Below are 25,070 nucleotides of genomic sequence, written 5' to 3' on the forward strand. Positions count from 1 at the left end.
CAGTTGGAGAACCTTCCAGTTCTTATCTCTACCTGTTTAAAGATGCAAATGGAGAATGTGATCTGCAGGTGGAGGAAAGGCTCTGGAATTCTTACACGGATTATCTTCTGAGTTTCTACTGCCTTCATTAATAATTCTTATTAATAACTATCAAGTGTTATTAGAAAACCCTTCATTTTTTAAATTGTAAGAACAATAAAATGCATAAGGCAAAGCTAGAAACTCTAAAATATATGCGAAATATCTTTAGCAGCCCTTTACTCTGTGAGGTCTGGTATTCTCCCAAATCTTTGCCAGCAAGTAACTACCAGCAACTGTTAGTTGTATCTTCCCAGACTTCTTTTCTATGAATTTACAAACATACATGTGTATGTTGATATATATTGAATACAGATTATGTATAAATATGTACATACACACACAGAAACCATATACAATATATACAATTTACATTTGGTTTGTATAGAGCAAAATGGAATCATACTATAAATAATCTTAATATATTTTGTACACCTATGAAAGTACTACGTAGGTCTAACTCTTTTTCAATAGCTGAATTAACTCCCCTACTAAAGCGGCTAGGCATTCAAAGTCACAGCACTCCCCAGTGGCCCCACTACAGCTGGCTGTCCCTTACCCTCACGGCAGCTGGTACCTTCTATCAAGAGGCCAAGAGGCCTCTGCACTCCTCTGGAGCCCTCGGTTCTGCAGCTATGGTCCAGGACACGCCTCTAGGTCGCCTGGTCTGGAGACCGGTGGGATTTAGGGTTGTGGTCCCACAGGACTGTGTGTGTGTATGTGTATATATATATGTATGTACACACAGTCCTGTGGGACCACTATATGTGTGTGTGTGTGTGTGTGTGTGTGTGTGTGTGTGTGTGTGTATATATATATATATAGTATTTGCATATTTTATTTTTTAAAAGTTTTATTGGGGAATAGCATGTTTCTCCAGGGCCCATCAGCTCCAAGTCATTGTCCTTCAATCTAGTTGTGGAGGGCGCAGCTCAGCTTCAAGTCCAGTTGCCATTTTCAATCTTTAGTTGCAGGGGGCGCAGCCCACCATCCCATGTGGGAATTGAACCGGCAACCTTGTTGTTGAGAGCTCGCACTCTAACCAACTGAGCCACTGAGCCATCCGGCTGCCCCTATGTTTGCATACTTTAAAAGCTGCTGCCTGAGGGTCTAGCTTTCAATCAGCCTGAAACTAGGGGCTGGCTGAGGTCCCTCCCTTTGGGACACTGGAGGGCTTGGCACATCATCAACTGAGACCTACTGAGAATAAATCAGGCTGTGTAGACAATAACAAAAGTTGGAGGGACAACCAAGAGCTAGGGCAGAGTTGAACAAGAAGCTTGTTCCTACACAAGGGCACTTCTACAAGACTGTGAGAAGTACAGTGTCACCTAATAGAAACAGAGCCAAGCAAAATGAGGAAAGAGGAATATGTTTCAAACAAAAGAACAGGATAAAACCTTAGGAAAATACCTTAATGAAACAGAGATGCATAATTTACCTGATAAAAAGTTCAAAGTAATTGTCATAAAGAGACTCACTGAACTCGGGAGGAACTGAACACAGTGAGAACTTCAACAAAGACGTATAAAATATAAGAATGTATCAAACAGAAGACACAGAGCTGAAGAATACAGTAACTGAACTGAAGAATGCCTTAGAAGGTTTTAACAGCAGAGTAGATGAAGCAGAAGAAAGGAGCAGCGATCTCTAAGACAGGTCAGTAGAGCTCCCCCAAACTGAGCAGCAAAAAGAAAGAAGAATTTCGGAAAGTGAAGGTAGCCTGAGGAACCTATGGGACAATATCAAGAGGAGTAACCACCAGCTTATTTTCAGTTTTTATTGTTAAACAATGTTCCAGTAAACCTAGTTGTACCTATGTACCGTGTTTCCCCGAAAATAAGACCTAGCCGGACAATCAGCTCTAATGCGTCTTTTGGAGCAAAAGTTAATATAAGACCCAATACTTATATCGTATCGTATCGTATTGTATCATATGGTGTATCGTATCATATAAGATGTGGTCTTATAGTAAAATAAGAACGGATCTTATATTAATGTTTGCACCAAAAGACGCATGAGAGCTGATTGTCCGGGTAGGTCTTACTTTCAGGAAAACACGGTACGTCTTCGTCGGTTTGTGCAGACATTTCTGCATCAGAAGTTCCCAGGAGCCTAACTCCTGTGTCAAAGCATATGGTTATCTTAATTTGTGGTGGACGTTGATGGCCCTCCAGAATGGTGGCTGTACCATTTACATTCTCACGCACGATCTGTAGCTTTTCAATGTCTTTTTTTTTTTTCTCATCGTAAAACGAATCTGAGAACCACCAAGGTATCTCAGCATAGGGGAAATTCTGTCAGATTCAGGAATAGTTGTCAGCGGAGGTGAATGAAATCAAACTCAGGTTGTCATCTGGCCTCAGCACTAGAACATTCCCAGCCCTCTGTGGCTGAAGTACAACCCTGAGACATGCTAATGGGCCCAATCTTGCTTGCAAATGACTTAAGTCTGCAAAAGTAATTCACTGGTAACGAAATCAGTCTTTGGGAGTAAATTGTTTCCACTCCCACCCCTGCCCACAGCCCACAGTGACCTCTTAACTGCCTGTCATGACCATGTTATTTTTCTCCCTGTGGTTTGGAGACCTGCAGCCCCTTTTGGGGTAATAATTCTGACCTTTCCTGTGTATGGCTTTGTTTGGGTTGCTTCTGACCTCACGTACTCTTCCCTGAAAGTTAAAAAAATCATTGAAGTCAGGAAGTTTACGTGTTATCTGGCACCAGCTCCCTCTCCCACATCTCCCTTCGCCATCTGATGTCCTCAGAGCGGGTTCCTGGGCCCTGCCTGATTTGTCTTGATAGAAATACTTGGGGGAGATTGTCAGAAGTGCTCTGTCCTCAGCCCTCCCCCCAGAAGACTGAGTGAGTAAGGCTAAAGTGAGGCACAGGATTAGATACTTTTCCAAATCCCCATTCTCACCCCCTGAGCACTGGGGAGCCCCAGTGCTGCCCTGAAGGGAAAGGAGGAGAGGAGGGTTGTCAGGACAGTCATGCCTGGAGACGGGACAGCACAGTTGGTCCTGGGGGTGACCAGCATGTTGCCCAGTGGCCGTTCCTGGAAGGAGGTGCTGCTTCTGTGGCTCTATTTCTTGACTCCCTTCTGGAGTGACAAACCCAGCTGGGAAGACGGCAAGACAAACGTGTGCGCCTCCGGTGACACAGACCTGTTGTCGACCCCTCATTGCACAACCTTTAGGGACCCGTTCACTCTGAAATTCTGTGACTGTGGCGCTGGGTGAAGTGAACCCAACGGTGAAAGCAGCCACATAAAGCTAAGGAGTAGCCTTTGTTTTGTGGGACCTTCAAACGCCGAGGACAGAAAGCTAACGGAAGTACTGACACACCTGAGCAGTAGCTGGCATGGAGCGCAGGGGTTGGCTAAATGCCCCGAGCTGTGACATCTGTTGGGCCCGAGGCCTCAGTCAGCCGCCTGGCAGCTTCTCTGTGGGGTGTGGCCTCTGGTTACCCGTGGCCTGGGCTTCTTTGTAGGCCCTGTGGGCTTTGCATTATGAGCTTGGGGCTTCGGAACGTTCAGGTCCATAATGCCTGCAGCACTCTTGTAATGGAGCCGGCTTCGGCTTAGTGCTAAGGGGCACATTCTTGCTTATTGCCTTGCATGTCCTCGGAGTGGTACTGCTTATAAACGAAGGTGCTGAAGCTGCAGGTGGCGAAGTCCAGTGAATTTCTTAGTTTTAAAAAAGTTAATAGCATTTGCTCTCACCCTTGCTGCCTTGGTAGCAGGTGCCCTAGGTGTCTAGCCACAAAAGTATAGACGTATCGGTAAAGAAATAGAGTCTTTTTAAAGGAAATTTTGAAAAAAGTGAATCCATTTGATCTCTGCCCAGTAAGGAATATCTAATGCATGCTTGTTATACTTTAAACCATTTCAAATGACAGGTGCCAACAAGTCTACTTTGCTTGTAGCCTTAATTTTTTGAAATTAAAAACAACACACCTTTTTATCTGGTATCATAATGGAAAAGAAAGAGAAGAAAAGCGATATATTCATTTTGATGTTCGCTCTCAAAAGTAGAAGTGTCAACAGTCTTTAACAGCACGGCAATAAAATGTAAGACTTGGAGTGAAGCGTCTTCGACTCTTACCCTCGGAATCTGATTTACAGGTCTATGTGCTATTTAAGAATAAACTTGTGCATGAAGACAGAAACTCCCAAGGGTCTCTATTCAGTTCTGTCTCTGTCAGAGGCACCACGATGGACGAGACTGCTGAGGGCCAGGCCTCTGACCTGGAGATTGTCCTGTGTCTGATTCACAGACCGTGACGTTCAGTAAAGGCTGAAGGGCGGGGGAGGGGATCTGCGGAATCAGTGAGCCCATCATTTCCCTCTCACCATTTCCTTTGTGCTTCTGCAGTAGCTCGGTTATTAGAACAGATTGTGAAGAGCAGAAAGGCCATTTTCAATGAGGGGTACAAGCTGCCTTACCGCTTTGGAGAAGTCGAAGTTCCAGAGGAAGGTAGGTAGGGAGAAACGTTTAGTTTGGAAGAAACATGTGTTCTGTTTAAGACTTTACTCGTTCTTTGTTTGGGGCATTTTGTGACCACTTTAGTATCTCCTAGTCACATGGCACCGTTCCTGATAATGTTATATAAACAAGCAAACTCTAAATACTTATTATTTAACAACTTTATTGAGATATAATTCACATGCCATGCATTTTACTCATTTAATGTGCACAGCCATACTTGACATGTCAGCCTGGGTGGAGTGTTCTGTATCATTTGGGTCCTGATGATATATGGTAACTTGGAAAGTACAGGGCCTCCTGGTGGTAGGGTTTCAATGTACTAGTGAAGATACTAATTTATTAAATAATACTACAGTATAGGGCCCAAATAATTATTTTAGCTTTCAAAATGTCTCATAAACCTCCGCAAGGAACTTGTTTATGCAACATCCTTGCTTGCAAAAGGGAGTCTGAGATGTTTGCCCCTTCGGAAATTTCATTGGAATTATACTCGTAAAACTCCCATTCCCCTTAGTGGTGTTGACAAGTTTATTTCCATGTTTTAAATACCGTGTTTCCCCGAAAATAAGACCTAGCTGGACCATGAGCTCTAATGCGTCTTTTGGAGCAAAAATTAATATAAGACCTGATATTATATTATATTATATAAGACCCAGACTTATATTATAGTAAAATAAGACTGGGTCTTACATTAATTTTTGCTCCACAAGATGCATTTGAGCTGACTGTCCGGCCAGGTCTGATGTTCGGGGAAACACGGTACATGAAGAAACGAGGCTCTCTGAAGGTTGAAGCCTAACTTCACAAGCTCTGGAGTACAGCCAAGTGCACAGTGAAAATTTTACAATTTGTTTTCTTCTAGGACTTTTGGTTATATACCTGGAAGTCACTGTCCTGGTTATATTTTTCACTGTTGCTGGTAATGAAGGTTTTAGCAGGTGATAATCCATGCCCTTTTCCTTGATTCATGTTTAGAAACAAACAAGAAATAAGACGCAGGCGTCAGACAGACAGAAACCAAACTATCAGCTTTATTACTGATAAAACTGGAAAGCAGGGCCTGGCTGTGCAGCCCCCAGGGTTCCCTTGAAGTCATTAGGAAAAGGCTTGAGGCTAGTGCTAGAAAACTCAAAATTACAGTGGCAGAAATGAGAGACTATTTCTCACCTAAAAGTCCAGAGTGTTGTAGAGTGTTCCACGGTAGTCGGCTCCGAGACTCCCGTCAGTTTGTTGATTTGCTGCGTGTGCTTTCCTTTTCTAAGGTCATCTTGGGGTCTAGAGTGGATGCTCCAGCTCCAGCCATCGTGTATACATTCCGGCTGACAGGAAGGAGGAGGGGGTAAGGGCAGGACGTCTTCATTTAAGGACACACCATTTTTGCTTATATCTCATTAGCGAGAACGTGGTCAGCCCCATCTAACTAGGAAAAGTGCCCAGTTTTCAGCTGGACAACTATGTACCCAGCTAAAAACTGGGAATTCCATTATAGGAGTGGAGAAAGGATACCTCTGGACAACCTGTACTCTCTGCCACATTCCTGGGTTAAACTTCCCAGCCAGGCAGAGGCAGAGCTAAGACAACCACTGGCCCCTATGGTGCGGGGCTCGCTGCTCACCCAGAGCAGAGACTTCCCTGAGGGGAACCCAGAAAGGAACGAGCTCCATGCGCTCGCTGCCTTCTCACTCTCCTACCTAGAGAGGCCAGGCGTGTGCCTTCTACACTTTCCCTTCCTCACTGACGCCTGGCTTTTCTGGGGGGCAGTACAGAGAACCATCATAAGGCAGGAACGCAGCACACGACTGGGCACCACAGTAACAAGGCTTCCTTAGTGTCCCATCGTCTAGCCTTGCTTGGTCTTCACGGTCCATTCGATTAAGGAATCTTCCTGAATAGTCATAAGAGAGTTCTTCTTCTGGCGAGATGTCTCTGGCTGCAAAAAGGGCCAGCCTCGGTACCATGGAGTCAGTTCGGACAGGAATCATCAGCAGGTTGGGCTCACAAGAATGGTTCAGGAACCTTCCGACGTTGCCTATATGCGCAGGGTCCACAAACGTTTCTATGACCCGCCCGTTCCACACGTGTTCCCTTACGGCTATGATGTAATTTGAGTCGTGGATCGTTTGTGACTGAATTCTTCTCCGGACTTCAGAGCCTCCTAAGACCTCGCCAGCATATTCGCAGACGAACCGTCCCTTTGGGATACGCTCCAAGGTGCGCAGGCCCCAGCCCTTCTGCTCCGTCTTGAACACCTGGAGGCGGAACTGCAGGCCCCGCTGGACCACCCTGTTCCTGCAGCGGTCGGCGCACTGGCACCACGCGTTGCATTCGAACACTGGCTGGGCGCGCTGCGCGTCTGCGGCCGTGGGTGTGAGGCGCGAGCGGTCATCATAGTGGTCCTCACGCCGCAGGCAGGAGCAAGAGCCCGGGCGGCACGGGGCGCCGCGACAGGTGCACCCGGGAAAGGTGATCTGAGCCGGGTCCGCGTCCGCTCCGGGCCCGGCCACGTGGTTGGGAGTGTACTGCGGAAAACAGGTGCGGTGAGTCGGCGTGGCTCGGCACGTCGTTAGAGTTCCTGCAGCTTTTGCAGAGATACTGGTTATGTCAACATACGGGTATATGAAAATAAGACGAAACGGACAAAACAGAATAAAAATAGTCTGAAGACATCTAATTAAAAAATAGGGAATAATTTTAAGATATAAACTTTTGTGGTTTCATTTTAGGTATAGGGATAACAATCTGATATATATATCAAATATATATATATATATATATATAATATAAAACATGTTTTTTTTCCCTCCTCCTGTCAGAAATTTAAAACTTTGTTTGTGATCCCTTTGTTTCCCTTTTAGCTTTGGATGTCAGGAAAATCAGTGCTGAATTTAGTTTTTGAATGCTGTTAAGTGTTTTGTTCTTGGCTTTTGATCTTTTTACATTTATCTGATAATACAAATGCATGTATGTATTATTTATTGTGAGTCACTTTAGATCCTTTAAGAAACTCATAAATGATAAATCAATGAAAAATGGCCTTTGGGAGAGAGTCTTCCATTGATTTTTTGGAAATAATTTGTTTTTAATTTGAATATTATCTAAATTCTTAACTATTCTGTTTTAACAAGACATTTATAGTTCTATTTGAATCTTCACAATGTTAAAAACAGGCATTTGGCTAAGAAATTGCAGATGGAATTCTAAAAATCATATTTGTTACATAGATATTAACAGATATTTAAATTTATTGTAGATGTATGCATGTAAAGAAATTCCATTCTTACTTAGTGAGAAAAGGATAATATGAAAAAGTTTCTCAAAATTTTACATTTATAAAATGTTACAGGAAAGAAAAAAGTCCTACATCTAAAACCTCCGTGTGAAGCCTGGATCTCTGGCTATTTCCTCACTGGCATAAAGAAGCGTATTTTCAAACCCTACAGATTAAGTATCTCTCATGAGCCCAGCATATTTCTTTATGAATAGAATAATTCTTGCTTATGTGGAACCTAAATCATGTATTTATAACCACTGTTAGTGTTCTTGGACCCAATTTCACTGGGGGCGGGGAGAGGGTGGTTTCCCCACCCCTCCAACAAGCAATGCTGGGTGTCCTACATTCAACTCAATTCTGACACTCTCTACCAGGTGACATCACACTCCACAGTTTAAGCATTCAGTCCTGTAGGGTTCAGACTGCCCACCCCCCACTTTAGGAGCCAGTTGAAAGTTTAGGTTGTCACCTGTGCTTCTGACAGACTGGCTAGACATCAGAGGATCCCAGGACCCCGTCCTTGGCTTCGGTTAATTGGCTAGAGCGGCTCACAGAACTCAGAGAAACGTTTTACTCACCAGATCACCGACTTATCATAAAAGGATGTAACTCAGGGACAGCCAGACGGAAGCGATGCCCTCCCCAGGTCCCCAGGTGGTCCTCCCAGCACCTCCTCGTGTTCACCAACCTGGAAGCTCTCCAAACCCCGTCCTCTTGGGTTTGTGTGGAGGTTCCGTTAGACAGTCAGGATTGATTAAAGCATTGGCCATTGGTGACTGATTCAACCTCTAGCGCCTCTCCTGTCCCTGGAGTTTGGGGGTGGAGTTTGTGTGTGTGCAGGGGACTGAAAGTTCCAACTCTCCAATCACATGTTGCCTCTACTGGCAACCAGCCCCCACACTTAGGTGCACAACAAAAGTCACCTTTATGGTTCTCATCAGACTTAGGAAATTGTGAGAGTTTCAGGAGCTCTGTGTCAGAAATGAGGACAAAGACCAAATATATTATTATATATCATAATATCATACCCGCTCAGTTCCAAAAAGGGTTTAATAAGGCCTACGAAGAAGTCGATAAATGAACAATAGGTAAGAAAAGTGAGGCGAAGGCTAAAATAAGAGCAAGCTAGTCGAGCAAGTTGAGACACGCACAGTCTGCAGGAGGAGGAGCCTGGACACCTGTCGGCCTGAAAGCAGCCATTTCCAAGAGGGACATGTGATTAGATGTGTGGCTTACACTGTCTATAAGGAGCAACCTCCCTGCTCAGAAGCAGCACTGACTGTTTCCAATATGGAGACTGGAGAGGACTTTCACCAAAGTGTCCATCTAAACCATTCTTTTCCAGGAAGAGTTTCATGGCTGTTTTTCACTCTGACCTATGGGCATGTTGCCACTGCAGTCAGAAGAGCAGTTCTGCAAGGGACCAGCTGCACTGCCTCTGATTCAGGGATGGATTTGAGTATCTAGAGGAATGTTCGAACCTCCTAGTATCCACTCTCCCCCTCTGGAGTTTTGCTTTCTACAGTTTCAGTTACCTGGGGTCAGCCATAGTCTGAAAATATTAAATGGAAAATTCGAGAAATAAACATTTCGTAAGTTTCAAGTTGCATGCCTTTCTGAGTAGTGTGATGAAATCTCGCGCCACCCCGCTCTGTCCCACCTGGGCTGTGAATCATTCCTTTGTCTAGTGTGTTCCGCTGTTTACCTCTTAGTCACTTAGTAGCCTTCTCCCTTATCAGAGTGGTTATCAGATATTTTTGTGGGGGGTGAGACCACATTCACATAACTTTCATTACAGTACATTATTTTAATTGTTGTGTTTTCTTGTTCATCTCTTACTGTGCCTAATTTATAAATTAAACCTTATCATAGGTGTGTATATATGTATAGGAAAAAAACAGTATATTTAGGCCTTGGTAATATCTGTGGTTTTAGGCATCCATCAGGGGTCTCTAAATGTACCCTCCATGGATAAGGGGGGGACTGCTGTATCTTTCAGTCAACCCTCCATTAATATCATGTCTCCAGGCCAAGCTTTACAAAAGGTATCGAACAGCATAAGGGCCTCCGTGGAACTACGCAATTAGACGCAAAACCCTGCACTTGAAAAAATGCCGAGCTGGTGGGAAGGAGTGACATCTTCTGAGAGATGGGGATGAGTGGGGGCACCTGCAGAGCAGGCCTACACTCTGCTTAAAATGTGACTGGGGGTGGACACAGAACTCGCTTCTCCGGGCTGTGTCATTTCTTACCGCTTTAGCTTAGCAGAGATCCCTAAAGGGATAATGGATGGCTTATAAAAAGAGACCGCATCAGTCAAATTCAGTGACTGCTGGTGTACACAGAATCTACTTCCGGCTTTTAAAAGAGTCAACGTGGAAATGTAAGTGGTTAGTAGACATTTTCAGAAGTACTTGTAAAATGAAGATTTTTCTCTCTCTTTTAAACTTTTCATGAACAATTCTTTTAAAATGATTTGTTCTTAAAGGCGCATATAGTGCTAATGTATTATATAAATCACTAAACTCTGAAGTAAATCACTCCTTTTAAAATCAAGCCTGACTTACTGCAGCTGTCTAACCAGCAGAGCGTAGTATTCCTTGCTGAACTTATTTGCATGTGGACAGGCTTCGAAAATACTTTTGCTTAGTTTTACTTATAGATTTAAAAAGATTTTGGAGACTCTAGTGATTCTCCAAATCACATATTTTAAAAATAAGTTATGCAATTTAAACTGGATGTACAATCTAAGATCTTTAAAGACTCAGATGGTAGCTTATTACAAATGAACTGCAGACATCTTCCAAAGGATAGCAGAAACTTCTGGATAAACTTCCCCTTTAAAGAGTATTTTTCCCCCCGATGCATGTAATCATTGACCCTGAAACCAATAACCATCACAAATCATATGACCTCCATGTTTCCAGTTTCCCAAAAAAGGTTGGTAAAATACCATTCCAGAAAGGCATTTTACCTGACTTAGAAAAATGGCTATTCTAAAATATACCCTTGAAAACTGTGGTCTAATTTAACATGATTATGTAATTATCCATCCTTTCAGGTATCGAACTATATATTGAAGTTTTTTATTCTTTTCAGAAATAATCTGATGTCATTGACCTGTTCTACTCAAATATTTATATGCCATGTGATCTGTCCAGTTTTGAATATCTGAAAACTAACGTTAAATGTGTTACAAATTGGGAGTCATCTGATAGGAGCTTAAATAATTCCCACCTGTAACACTCTTTCCATAGTCTGTACCCTATTTCCTAGTACAAAGCCCAGGGCCAAACTGATCCAAAAGGGTGGTACCCTAAGGGTTTCTGTGCTTCTGCTAAGCCAAGAAGAGCAAAGATTGGGGCATGCAACCATAGAAGACATGTTTTTATTTATCCAGCATCCATTCCTGATATTCTGATAATAGCACCCCAACTCCTCCCAGGGGAACACTTCTTATCTCAGTGGTTTGGATGGGGGTCCAGATTAGGCAGGGACCTAGACCCGGCTAATTAGAGCATTACTCATGTTTTTCAAGTGTTTGGTTCACAGAGGGGCACAGGACCTCAGGCAGGTCAATGAAATACAATTCTGAGACTTCTGCTGAAACCATTAGGGAAGACGCACTTTTTCCACTGGGGTCACACAACTGTAGTGTGTTTACCTGGCATGCCCAAGTTCTACCACACACATAAGACGTGTGTAGCCAACCACGGGAAAGGGGAGAAGGGGTGCAAAGAAGGAAGGTGGTATCAAGAAATTCAGATGACACTGCTGGGGTCCTTGGGTCCCTATATGCCCGGTTACCACTCTTGAACTTGGCTGTTATGTGAGAAAATTCCTTCCCTTTTTTGCCCGAGTTAGTTTGTGTTGTACGTATTTGTGTTTCTTGCAAACAAATGAGTCTTGATTAATCTACACAGGCTGGAAGCTGAGAATGGTTCCAGGAAATGGCTGGACAATTTAGAGAAAGACATAAATGGCTAATAAGCAGTGAAGTCTCGAATTGGGAGGTGAGACTAGAGTGGTGCGAGGTGGCCAGACGGAAACTGTCATGTGTACTGGAACCCTGGACAAGCAGTGGAGACCGTGTTAACGCAGAACACGGAATGGCGTACAGGAAACACATACAGAAGCAGGCTCTTACTAGCGTGTGACTTAGGGCAAGTGACTGGCTAAGCTTTGGGTTAACAACTGTAAAATGGGAACAATATCTACATCTGGATAGGTTCTCATGAAATTTAAATAACATATAACACTAGTCAGTGCCAGGCACTTTATAATTCTCAAATAGAAGCTTCATTACATTCTTCTAGATATTATTTCTAGATTTTATATGTAAGACATCATATATTTCTGGCATATCACTTAATCTCTAAATATTTCCTTTCTTTCTCACAGGTTGCTGTGAAGGAAAACAATGAGTCCACGTGAAAGCTTACTCTAGTGGTTGGGACATATGTGTTCGATATGAACTATGCAGGTTATCTAATCGGGTGTTAAAAAAAACCCCAGGTTTTGGAGTTAAACTTCTCAAGTTCAAACATATTCAAACCAAAATTATGTGTAGGAAACCATTTGATCCTCCCGTTCTTCATTACTTGATGGGGGAAAAACCAAGAGCTGCCCCAGCAGACTTCTTTCGTTCATCCACAGATACTGTTTCACTGCCTATTACATGCACTTGCTGGGACTTAGGAAGACCCACTCAGAAAAACAAAAGAAGTAAGGACGGTGGGATTTTTATCATTTTTTTGGGTATTGTGCTAACATAGCTTTACCTTTTCCTGGTAATGTAGTGAAGCGCAAAACTGACCATGCAGGAGTTGGGAATGAATGGGAAACGCTCAGTGCAGAGGGTGCACCAGAAACCAGAGCCCTGAAAACATGGGTAGAGAGTTCAAGTTTTTTGACAGAAACCTTAGAGAAAAGTTTTTCATAGACCGTGGTCACCCGAGAAGCCACAATGGGGGTAGGGGACAGCATCCTACAGAGTCAATACACCTCCTTGGCTATTGTCATACTCAGTCTTCTCTGAACTCGACCTGCACGTAATGGCATGAGCTTTGGGATGTCATGGCATAGACTGGGGCCCTCTAGTTGTACTACGTGTATGGGTCTTGTCTTTTCAACAACCACATGTCTAAGGACAGGCGTGCTCATGCTGTTTGGGGTTTGGCCGGGCAACGGGGTCAGGTTCCCATCCACTGAACTAGGCACAGAGCAGCTGACTCAGGAAATATTTTTTGATTGCTTGATTGCAGTTCTTAATAACTTTTGATGGGAGGTCTGACTTTTCTGAATTACATTCTGTAGAAGCCCCAGAAACTAAAGTATGTATGACACCTCACAATATTCCTGGCTTAAAACCCAGGCCTTGATTTTGAATTTTAAGGAAGTGCTGTGAAAATCTTCATTCCTTTTTTGGTTGTTTTGAAACACCAGCTACAAGAATCTTTGTACTTGGCCTCTAGCCCCATGAGTTTGCTTTTGCTCCAAGCAGCTATTAGGAGACTGTGAGCCAGATAATTATTTTCAAGGCCAAGTTGAGGTCTTAAAAAGGATTTTTGAAGCTGGTTTCAGAATCCTGAAAAATGGCTAGATTCCACTCTTAGTTTAAGAAAATCAGTGCGTTTTTTTTCTACTTAGGTTTCAACACCAATGGCATTATGATATGCTTGCTTTCAATCCAGGCATCTGAGTGTTCTTGCCTTTTCACGGAGTACCCAAAAGCTAACTAGACACAAAGGTACCTTTCACTTGGTTTTTCATGCCTTAATTCTTATGTGTGCATATGCCTGTGTAGGCACGGTTTGGGGCAAGCGAGCTGTTTTTTGACTTTATAAGAATGCTTTTTGTGCTCCATCAATATCTGGAAGCAAATTAGTTGAAGGCACTTTCAGGCTTGTCATTTAAATGTTTCAAGCAACTTTTATCTTCTTGGTTAAGACTATAAACTCCCCAAGGAAGGGATCTTGTCTTCTTTCTCTAACTCTTAACTCTGTCCAGAGCTGTGCATATAGCCAGGCAGCTAGAACACTGTGAGATGGAGTCTGTATCCTGATTTTCATTTATGCCCATCAACTGTGGGTATAAGGATCAGTCAGAAGGCTTACTCATCCCCCCCTTTTTTTATAGCAATCAAGTGCTTTCTATCTACCCTTGTAAGGTCAAGGACAGGAATTGTGTGTTGTCACCATTTTATCTTATATGCCCATCTTCACATGGTGCCTGGCTGTGGGGACAAAGCCCCAAAAAGCAGTTTCCAGGCTCTAGGCCTCACATGGAAAGGTGCTGGCTCGGGTAGTAAATGGCCATTAACTGTGATCAGATGGCCATCAGCTGTGGCTAGTTGGCCGTCAGCTGTAACCCGTAAGCCATTGGCCACTAATATAACTGCTGTGGCTACGCTAGAAGAAGAAAAATGGGGGCTAGCGAGAGCGGATTGCAGAGAGGCGGATGCTGCCGGTGAGAATATAGTGGTGTGACTCCCCTACTTATGGCTCCGTGGGTGTTCCTTTTTGGCCTCACCATGTCCTGCGTTCTCATGTGGGGAGCGGGACAGGAGACCCCGCCGGACGCCCCGCATGACAAATGGCGCAGCGAGCAGGGTCCCCTGCGTGACACTGGCACATTACAGGCACTCAATTATTTGTTGAATAAAAACACACGTATCAGTGTTTTTGACCGGATATTCAGCAGTGTTTGGCTTTGAATGAGCTTTTAGGAATCAGTGTTTAATATGCCAACTGTGTCATTAACTGTAAACTGTCTAGGGTAGTTTGAGGAAAAATAACCATTTCCGACTCAACATCCTGCTCTACTCTTTCAAAATTGCTACTGAGTCTCCTGTCTTATTTGATCCTCCAACAACCGTAGGAAGCAGGATGGACGGACAGGGCTCGATTGCAATGGACGTGACAAGGGTTGTAAAGTTTTAATTATTTTCATTTTGCAGATGAAGAAAGTCAGGCTCTGAGAAATAGCTAAGATGGCTAAGACTTCAGCCTGTCTCCCCTGCCTGCAGGTCCAGTGCTCTTTCCACTCCAACATTGTTTTTTCTTTTTCTGGTCATTATTCCTTAGGGAGCATGCGGGTCAAGGTCAGAGGAGTGAGAAAGGTAAAGAAAGGGCTTTGAGGTGGTACTAGTGAATGTTTATCGAGTTCTTTCAGCAAGCCAGGAACTGGATTTACCTGTAATTCTCAAAGCAGCCCGGCAGAGAGGTGCTATTACTATAGTTGCACACGGAGGACTCTGAGGCTCGGCCGAGGCTGGTTTCTATTTGCCCAGAGCTCAGCACGAGGGAGACACGGCTAAGTCGGACTGTAGGGGCCAAGCTTTTCACCTCCACACTTGGCTGAGACCCCTTAATAAGCCCCACGCCTTACCTTACACCAGACACCCGAGACCGGGAGGGAAATGATTTGCCCCGTGTCTCCCAGTGAGTTCTGGGGACAGAACAGGGGCAAAAAGCCAGGTTTTCAGGACTCTCTCCAAGGGACCTCACCAAAGTTTTGGTTTTGCCTTTCAGGGAACTGCCCGACTATGGGCAGAAAAGAGGAAGACTCTTGTTAAGGTCGTTGTGGAGGGTTAACAGAAAAAGACCCAAGTCTGTGCTTGTAAGCGCTATTCCCGCCCGCAAATAGCTGTGCCACGGGGCAAGAAAAAAGGTGGCGAGGTGTGGAGACCACCTGCGGCGGAGGTCACCCCAGAAGTACGACCACGTGGGAGACGGGCGCGCGCAGCGCTCGCGCCCGTTTAGCCCCGCCCCGTACCTGGAAAGCGCCACCTCGGGCTGCGCGCGCAGCTCTCGCGGCCTTAAGCCCCGCCCCACAATGGAGGGCGAGGGCCCACGCGCTCCACTGTCGTGGAGTCCGAGCCCCGCCCCGTACCTGGAAGGGCTCTGGCCCCGCCCCCGGGGGCCACACGCTCACAGGCAAATTCTCCAGGCCGCAGGCGACATCCAGCTCCTCCGTGGGGGCTTCAGGGTCCCCTTCAGAAGCTGCCATCCCGCAAAGCTACTCGTCCGGTCACGGAGCGCCTGCCGCCTAGACGAGGTTGAGCCTCGCAGAGGTTGCTGGGAGTCGTGGTCCCTTGGCCCCACTGCCTCACGGGAGATGCAGTTTTTTCCTTTCCTGTCACAAGTGGCCTCTCCTCCCCCGGCCCTCAAGCTTTCCTTAACTCTTTGGTCGGGCTCGCCCCTTGTTTTGAGCCAAATGCACAACAAACAATGCAAAACCTTGGAAGGTATGGACAAAGCTTTGGGAACACAACATGAAGTGACCGAATGTCTCCTGTGAGCCTCAGGGAGGGCTTCAGAGGCGAGGTCCTTCGTCCCGGTTTCTGGGGGCTTAGCCGCTGGGGTGGGGTGCGGGGGCTCACCTGACGGGGAAACGCGCGCGGGCTTCTGCAGACCTGGCCCTTGCGAGGAGGGGTGCGCGGCGGGCTCGCTGCCCGGCAGGTGTCCCCGGGGCCCCCGGCGCCCGACAGCCCTCCCGCGCACGTGTCTGCGGCCCCGAGGTTGCTGGGTCCCGTGGAACACGGTGTGACTTACCGAGCTCCGCCCCGTGGCCCGCTCCTTCTGGAAGCTTCTCTCCCCGTGTCCCGGTGCCCCGCGTTCCCCGTGTGCGGGGGCCCTCGCGTCCTTCTGCCTCGGTGTCCCTGTGGGGTGTCCGCGCCTCCCCGGCTCCCCCGGCGACCACAGCGCCCAGTGCGGTCACGCGTGTTGGGGGCGCGGCCCGCGGCCCGGACTCCGCGTGACAACCGCCGTCTGGACGGTCCCGCGTCGTCTCCGAACCGCCTGGAGCTCGGACGGCCGAGCCGACTTCGTCCGCGAGTCCCCGTGTCCTCCGTTAGGGCCCGCGGGGCAGCCGCTGCGGTGACCCCGACTTAGCCGGGCGCTCCCCGCAGCCCTCCCCCCCGCAGCCCTCCTCCCCGCAGCCCTCCTCCCCGCAGCCCTCCTCCCCGCAGCCCCCCCCCCCCGACTTAGCCGGGCGCTCCCCGCAGCCCTCCTCCCCGCAGCCCTCCTCCCCGCAGCCCTCCTCCCCGCAGCCCTCCTCCCCGCAGCCCTCCCCCCGCAGCCCTCCCCCCCGACTTAGCCGGGCGCTCCCCGCAGCCCTCCCCCCCGCAGCCCTCCTCCCCGCAGCCCTCCCCCCGCAGCCCTCCCCCCCGACTTAGCCGGGCGCTCCCCGCAGCCCTCCCCCCCGCAGCCCTCCCCCCCCGCAGCCCTCCTCCCCGCAGCCCTCCCTCCCGCAGCCCTCCCTCCCGCAGCCCTTTTCCTTGCAGCCCTCCCCCCCGCAGCCCTTCTCCTTGCAGCCCTCCCCCCCGCAGCCCTCCTCCCCGCAGCCCTCCTCCCCGCAGCCCTCCCCCCGCAGCCCTCCTCCCCGCAGCCCTCCCCCCCCAGCCCTCCTCCCCGCAGCCCTCCTCCCCGCAGCCCTTCTCCTTGCAGCCCTCCTCCCCGCAGCCCTCCTCCCCGCAGCCCTCCCCCCCCAGCCCTCCTCCCCGCAGCCCTCCTCCCCGCAGCCCTTCTCCTTGCAGCCCTCCCCCCCGCAGCCCTCCCCCCCCAGCCCTCCCCCCCGCAGCCCTCCTCCCCGCAGCCCTCCCCCCGCAGCCCTTCTCCTTGCAGCCCTCCCCCCCGCAGCCCTCCTCCCCGCAGCCCTCCTCCCCGCAGCCCTCCCCCCGCAGCCCTCCTCCCCGCAGCCCTCCTCCCCGCAGCCCTCCCCCCCAGCCCTCCTCCCCGCAGCCCTCCCCCCCGCAGCCCTCCTCCCCGCAGCCCTCCCCCCGCAGCCCTCCCCACCCGCAGCCCTCCTCCCCGCAGCCCTCCCCCCCGCAGCCCTCCTCCCCGCAGCCCTCCCCCCGCAGCCCTCCCCCCGCAGCCCTCCCCCCCGCAGCCCTCCCCCCCGCAGCCCTCCCCCCCGCAGCCCTCCTCCCCGCAGCCCTCCTCCGGGACCTCCAAACCATGTGGACTCTGCTGCCATAACGCTTTCCCTTTCCCCTCACTTAGTCTCAGCCTCTTGTTTTGTTTGTTTTTGCCTGAACTATCGAAGTAGTTTTTGTCCAAGCCTGCCAGCCCCCATCCCACACATACCCGCCCGGCTGCTTCTCCGGCGGTCTTTTGAGGACGCGCATCCAATGATTACATCCCACTGTTTAAAATCCTGTGTTTGCTCCAGGTTTGTCTCCGAGTCCGCCTTCTACATCCTGGGGATAAGGCCTTTGAAGATCCAGCCCCTGCCTACTTCTTTGGGCTCCGTTTTTAACCCCATGACATACGGCTGCACACTTGCTCTTAAGAATCAGTCGTTTGTGTCGTGCAATTGGTTGTAGTATAATTAAAGGATGGAAGGGAAGGGTAGGGAAAGGACTGTGGACTTCAACAGAGGGAAAGCTTCATGGAAAAAGGGCTGTTTGCCATAGGCCTTCATGAGTGGATAGGATTTAGATTTAGCAAGATTACGAAAGGGTGCTCCAAAGGAACAGCTGGAGTAAAGGAATAAAGAGAAAGCTGTGCATAAGAAAGAGTAATTTCAGATTGGCTGGAGACCAGGTTAATTTCATTTTTCAAAAATTGTAAACAATGAAGAAACTGTTCTTGCATTTTAAGACAAGCTTTTGAACAGTGATTACATGCACAGTGCTGTTAACCAATTTGGGGAAGGTCCCCATGGAGAGGACGTGGTACCCGAGGGGAACTTCCAGTCCAGCAAACAAATAACTATATCCACCCAGAGATTAATAAGATCTATGAGAATGGATGAAGAAAGACCATAGGAGCAGTGAGGAGAACCTGTGCTTGTAAATTATTATGCTGTTTTTATTTTTTGAGTCTTTCTTTGTAGTGTTGTCTGCCCTTTGGAAAAATGTTTTGAACAATCCATTCGATTTCACTTTATTTTCTGAAGCTGTTAGTGATGGTGCTTCCAGAATAATTTTCAGTTCATGTCAGCCCTTCAGTTTAATTTGTTTTTATCTTGCTGGCAAGGATCCCAAAGTATTTATATAGTTTGAGGTTAAAATAATGAGAGAATGTTTGCAGGCTGATGTAGCCAGTCTTTAGAATTTTAGGCAGTCAGTTTTTCATCTTTTCCAGGCCTAAGAACCGATCTTATTTTCTCTGGACAGTGTTCTTCACTGACCAGGAGGCTGGATCCTCGAAATTGTTCTGAAAACCATTATATCTACATGGTGAAAAAAATGTATACTTGGACATGAATGAGTTGCCCAGATTGACTGATATAAATAAGCATCATCTGAATATCATTACTCAAATTTCTTTTAGCTTTTTCACTGGCAGAAGAGAACCTAATCTGATCAATAATAAAGAAAAAAAATTAAAGAGAAAGAAAATAATGCAATGTAGTAAAACTCTAACATTTTATAAGTTTCAATTGTCTTTGGCTAAATTATGGAGTATGACTATATGACCTTGCCCTTTTTCGTTTGTTTGCTTTTAACAAGAATGGCCTTAAATTGAGATGTTTATCTTCTGCTTTTTTTTGACAGTATTTTTAAATGAATTTGGCATGATTTTATATTCAGAAGCCATTCTTTCATCAAAGTCTTGCTAGCGTTATCTGAGCTTAATCTGGAATATAATTTCTAGCCAGTGATGAAATGTCTAAAGTCAGCAGAAGTTATATATTTGTTGGTGTTAATGACAGCATGAATAGAGTAGTTTCCAATAATAACAATCACTACTAGATATGAAGTAGGCACTGGATTTTTTCATTAAACAAGATTGTGTGATGAAATCATTTTGAAGAGAACAATGTATAGTGGTTGATACTTTTTAGGGTTTCTGCCGAATTCGTTCACTCTATCCCTTCTGAGAACATGCCAGCCCATCATATGGGGTGGGCTCACTGGCAGTCATGTTTATATTTCACAACCCCCTAAGCCTTGGCCCACGTTTTTGACTCTGGATGGACACCCGATTCAAGCTAGGCCAATCAAATTCTCTTGATGAGTAGCTGAGACCAAAGAACAGTAAAACTGCGTGTATAACTTGGGAGCTGACAGGTAGCTTTTTTTGGTACATTGATGGAGAAGCAGAGAAAAGTCAGTCTTCCAAGACAAAAATGAACCAGACAGTGACAAGGGGAGAGGACTTCTTAGTTCCTGGCACCTGTCCGTTTCTGGTTCCAAGCCCTTTCTGATTCGCATGACATATTTGTATTCTTATAACAAATTCTTCCTTTGGGTTTAGATTAAGTCAGTGTGGTTTCTGTTCGTTAGTCAAAGAATTTTGACCAGTGAAAATGATGGAATTATTAGTACCATTATTATTATTAGAAAGTGTGGGCTGGATAACCAGCTACTGTACAGAGTTGACGTCTATGAATTTTTGTTCATTTTACAAATTGATAAGTTATATATATTTTTAAAGTTGGTAAGTTTTTTTGAACACTTTACCTTTCTGATGTGTCTTTGCTAAAGAATGCTTACCTGGGGCCGGCCCGGTGTCTCAGGTGGTTGGAGCTCCGTGCTCCTAACTCCGAAGGCTGCCCGTTCGATTTTCACATGGGCCAGTGGGTTCTCAACCACAAGGTTGCCGATTCTATTCCTTGACTCTCCAAGGGATGGTGGGCTGCGCCCTCTGCAACTAACAACGGCAACTGGATCTGGAGCTGAGCTGCGCCCTCCACAGCTAAGATTGAAAGGGCAACAACTTGACTTGGAAAAAGCCCTGGAAGTACACACTGTTCCCCAATAAAATCCTGTTCTCCTTCCCTAATAAAATCTTTAAAAAAAACCAGAATGCTTACCCAAAACAATATGAATAAAAATTTATATCAAAAAGTAATAAAAAAATATGAAATTTCTGTCTAGTGGAAGGGATAATAATATAGTAGCAATGGATAATAGTTATATTTCTCATATATGTCCAATATTATAAAAAGGTAGCAAAATAGAAAGTAAATTGATAAAAAATGGCTTTTTAGTAGCTGAAATTTTATGTCAAAGTGTGTGGTATGTGGATCATTTTGCAATAAGAAAAATTATGGCAGTTGATTAAAATGACTTGAAGTCATATTTTACAAAATTATGATCCTGTGTTCTTTACACTTTCCAGAAGACAGTAGTTTATATTTTTGTGCTTAGTCTGCTAGTAAATATATGTTTTCAGCAGAATAGAAGAGTTGCATCTTGTCCTATGGTTTTTACCATTGAACTGTGGTTTAATGAAATCCATAAATTTCCTTATTGATAGGACAACAAAAACAGATATAACCTCAATCAGAACAATTAGTGTAAGTACTTTAGTTGTGAATATCCAGAATGGATGATTATAAAATTGTAATTCATAATGGCATGCGATCAAATGGGGATTGTTGATAATAGGTGAAGAAGTGAAAGAAGAAAATTATGTACTTATTTAACCTGAAATGTTACCAGCAAGAAATTAATTTCACTCATCAAAGACAGACGATCAAATTTATTACCGGGTGTATTCAAATACTATTACCAAGGCTATGAGAACAGACTTGCTCTGTTTGCAAGTTGACCTTGAAAGGCACAGCTTTTCACACATTTTCATTTTGACTTGGGAAAGAAGCTTTGCATATTACCTAGAAGGATACCACCTATGAGCAGCACATCGTGACTTTTAAAAAGTCCAAGACATTCCTTATCATTTATAATGCGACACAGGGGCCAACCTCTGCTACTTGAAATTTTGAAAGCAAAGATGTATATCCTTTGAAGTTTAGTACCACAAATGTCTTGTTTCAGAGGACGCTCCCCAGAATCTTTAAGCCCATATCTGCAAGGGTCTACAGGGTTATTTCACCAAATACTCCCAAGTATCATCTGAGACCAGAATTCTTAGGGATCACATTAAATTTCAGCTTCTTTTAATTCTACTTCCTGCAACTGTCTAGACCCCTATGAGCATTTTCACTCTATCTCTGATTCTGGTATTTGGAGATGGAACCAAAGCAACTGAAAGACTAACGTGAAGAATTCTTCTCAAGTGCTCAAGACTAACCTTGGCTAACATATCAGGAAAAATAGTTGATGATATATATTTATTTTTAGATATTTCAACCAGGAAAACTTTGGTATGAAATACAGAGGAAAAAGCCCTTTTCTTTTTCATGATCTCAGCAAGTGTTTGTATGTTAAAGCCAGCACTATTTCTGTGAGTAGGTGGACATTTAGGCATGAACTGAGGAGTACGAGCTGTGGAGACTGCCCCCCCCCCATGGTCCAGAGACCTTCCCAGCGTCTGACCACAGTGACTGACACCCCATCCCGATATGTTCTCCCACTTGTGTCAACATTGCTTTCTCCAAACCACACTGTTCTTTTAGAACTCCAACATTTCTGGGCAGGAGAAAAGTGGCAGACACATACACGTTTTATCATATTCCTTTCCTTCCCGAGAAGGAGACGCCTTGCGCCAGAACCTTAGAGGAATTGCTGAAGAGGAAATACCAGACAGATCAAATGAACACTTCCTGCGCACTTACTACCTTCTCTGGCAATGTCCCGACGTTTCAACGATGGTGAAAATGTTCTGTATTCTGTTTGATACACTAGCCACCGGCCCCATGTGACTGTTCATTACTTGGAATGTGGGTAATGTGATTGAAGAACTGAATTTTTAACATTGATTAGTTTAAATTTGATTTAAATAGCCATATGTATAGTGGCTACTGTATTGGACAGCACATTTGTAGACAGTATCACTAAACATTATATACATTTCTTATTGAATCCTCACGATAATTCCTTGAAGTAGGCAGTATTATCACTAGTGCACAAGATCTGGAACTGAATTGAAGTTCAGATAAATTAAGTAGATTTTTCACAGATTCCCACATGTATGAGTGGGATTGGGGACCAGATCTGAAACTCCACCTCTGAAGACTGCAATGTGTTGCCACATTCAGAGGTTGTCTGTCTTCCAGCTACTATGGAGGAAGTAAAGGATTAGAAATCATGAAATTAAAATATGTAATATTTCATCTTATTTGAAAGTATAGTAATTCATGTAGTGAAGAGCATTATGTAACTTGAGGGTTTTAATTTTTTTATTTTTTAAGGGCTGTGCCTTTGGACTTTGAAAAAACAATCAGTTGAATTAGTCTGCCTGAAAAGAAATCTTGATCCCACTGCTGGGTATTCTACTCCTGGAGCCTGACTACTGAGACAGTCTATTCACTTTCTGAGGTCTCAGCCTTGTAACAGTTAACCGTCATTACTATAAGATCTGTCTGTCTGTCTGTCTGTCTGTCTGTCTGTCTGCCTGTCTGTCTGTCTGTCTACCTACCTACCTATCATCTATCTATCTCAGGTATACTATATATACCTGAGAATGAGGGCTGAATAACAACTCTATTGCATATATCATTCTGTCTCTCTTGGTAGTATAAAAATTCAGAGAAAATCACCAATTTATGAATGGCCATAGAAGCAATTTCTAGTTCTACTGTTAATCTTTTAGGCATTTTTTAATAAGTAAATGGAACCAACAAATTGCTCTATTCCTGTGGCACTCGGGAGAGGCAAAAATAGGTGGCTTTTTGAACTCTAGAAACTTTCAGCTTCAAAATGAAAGGCCAGAAGGTTACTTTTATGGGAGACCAAACTTTTTTTGCAACAGTAAGAGGGTTTTTTCAGGGTCATTCTCATCCTAAATCTTTCACCTCAGTGAGATATTTTAATTTCACTATGTGACTAATGAATGACTGATCATATTTTATAGCCCTGAATCCTTTCTCTAATCCTGATTATAACTTAATCCCTACACTTGGAAAGTCTCCCTTTTCATTTAGCTGTTCCCTTGTAATTTCTAATTTGCTGGGTTTTTTTTTCAGTCAAATATTTTGAAACCTATTTGCTTTAATAAAGTTTCAGCTCTGGAAGATTAAATTTCACGTTCTGGAATTTACCTGTGAGGTCAGCTTAGAAGAACATTGAATATAATTTGCTTTCTTACAGGGCCTAGACATAACCTGGTCGATGACACAGGAAACCACTTCTCATGGAAGATGAAATATGTGAGTTTTCTCATTAACTCTTAGCAAACTAATTAAAGTTTTCCCCAAAAGTGGTCTTTTGTTTTTACTTGGTAAATTAAACAGGAAGTTCAGACTGTGCTTTCCAGACCCTAGATTTTGTAGGTGTTGCTGGGACTTCTGTCTTAATGAAGTCTGGCAGTACCTCTTCAGGTGAGACAGCCAATTTTACCTTTGCTCTGGCACTGAGTCCAGCCATCTGCTCTAGGTCTGGCTTTCAAACACAAAGGGAAAATGTAAAGTATAGCCAAGTTGCTGGTGACAGCTGGTGGGAAAAAGAATCATCGTGTTTGACAGTGTCCTTTGGGAACAGACCGGAGGTGAATCAAATATAACAGATCACCTCTTCTCACAGATGCCTGCAGGCTAGTTGGAATTTTAACTTCTGACTCACCTACGTTATTTCTACTTCTTGGAGAAGCCCTTTCCTGTCACATGCTGTGTCATCTACATGTTCTTGGATAAGGGGACTGTGTCAACCAACATTAAAGCAGCTATTGCACTCAGCAAAGTGCCTTGTGGCCGTGCTATTTATTTCAGCCTCCGTGTAGTTTTAAATCAGAAATGATCCCGGGCAGAATTTCTGTATCCTAGGGTACGTAGTCATCTTAGCGATATTACTAAGCCAATACTTAATTTTTTTCCTCCATTAAAAAAGTCTGCACTAGTTAGTATAGCTAAGTAAGGAAAAACTTATTGTACATGAATACATTTTACATTTGCACAATTGCAATTCCAAACAATTTGGAGTAAATCACATTCTAAGCCCCTTTTTGCAACTACTTAGTTGTTTCAGTTTTTTAGCAAGCAGATGGAGCTATGGCAGACCCTCAAACCTAGTTAGTTTCTGGAAACAGCCTTATATCTTAAGAAACAGTGTGTTAGCATTGGGGTGAGGTAGGTGAAGAGCTATGAGAGTGACATCAGCCTTACAGGACAAGGACATTTCTTGTTTCCCTTTTTGGAAAGTGGACTTCATGGTAATTCACTTTTCAACTTTGTACTTGGAAACTTAATTTTGTCTTTCCCCAAAGGTCAATATTAAGAACCCATTTTCTGCCAAGGGCCAATGAAACAGGAGCATGGGATCTGTGAGAGAGGTGGTAAAAAGCTGCTTCATTTTCTTCCCTTGGAGAAATAGAAAATGCTTATTCACTGAGCACGAAACCAAGTTATCTATTATTCACCAGAAACCTTTTCTGGAACAA

The 25,070-nt window shown here is 45.0% G+C and overlaps 2 protein-coding genes across 2 annotated transcripts in view; one reads left to right on the plus strand and one right to left on the minus strand.

The window, feature by feature from the left end:
- The window catches only part of SUMF1 (sulfatase modifying factor 1), an 85,825-nt gene extending 76,378 nt beyond the window's left edge, over positions 1 to 9,447 (plus strand). The window contains exon 9 of the mRNA XM_081073311.1: positions 7,912 to 9,447. Coding sequence (XP_080929437.1) covers positions 7,912 to 7,935 — 24 coding nt within the window. The 3' untranslated portion in view covers positions 7,936 to 9,447. The remainder of the gene's footprint in view (positions 1 to 7,911) is intronic.
- Positions 5,578 to 16,713, minus strand: LOC308507767 (histone-lysine N-methyltransferase SETMAR). Its single transcript, XM_081073312.1, has 3 exons — positions 16,395 to 16,713; positions 15,733 to 15,888; positions 5,578 to 7,087 (listed from the first exon to the last, which is right to left on the minus strand). The coding sequence occupies exons 2-3, from the start codon at positions 15,847 to 15,849 to the stop codon at positions 6,284 to 6,286; spliced, it is 921 nt and encodes a 306-aa protein (XP_080929438.1). The 5' UTR covers positions 15,850 to 15,888; positions 16,395 to 16,713; the 3' UTR covers positions 5,578 to 6,283.
- Positions 16,714 to 25,070: the final 8,357 nt, after the last annotated feature.

Source organism: Rhinolophus hipposideros (genome assembly GCF_964194185.1).
Source record: "Rhinolophus hipposideros genome assembly, chromosome: 14".
Taxonomy (NCBI): Eukaryota; Metazoa; Chordata; class Mammalia; order Chiroptera; family Rhinolophidae; genus Rhinolophus; species Rhinolophus hipposideros.

Bases quoted from the DNA above. Each gene is read 5' to 3' on its own strand.
- LOC308507767 (XM_081073312.1), bottom strand. From the start codon at position 15,849: ATGGCAGCTTCTGAAGGGGACCCTGAAGCCCCCACGGAGGAGCTGGAT. The intron at 7,088-15,732 runs GTACGGGGCGGG...TGTTTTCCGCAG, and splicing joins CGGGGCCAGAGCCCTTCCAG to TACACTCCCAACCACGTGGC.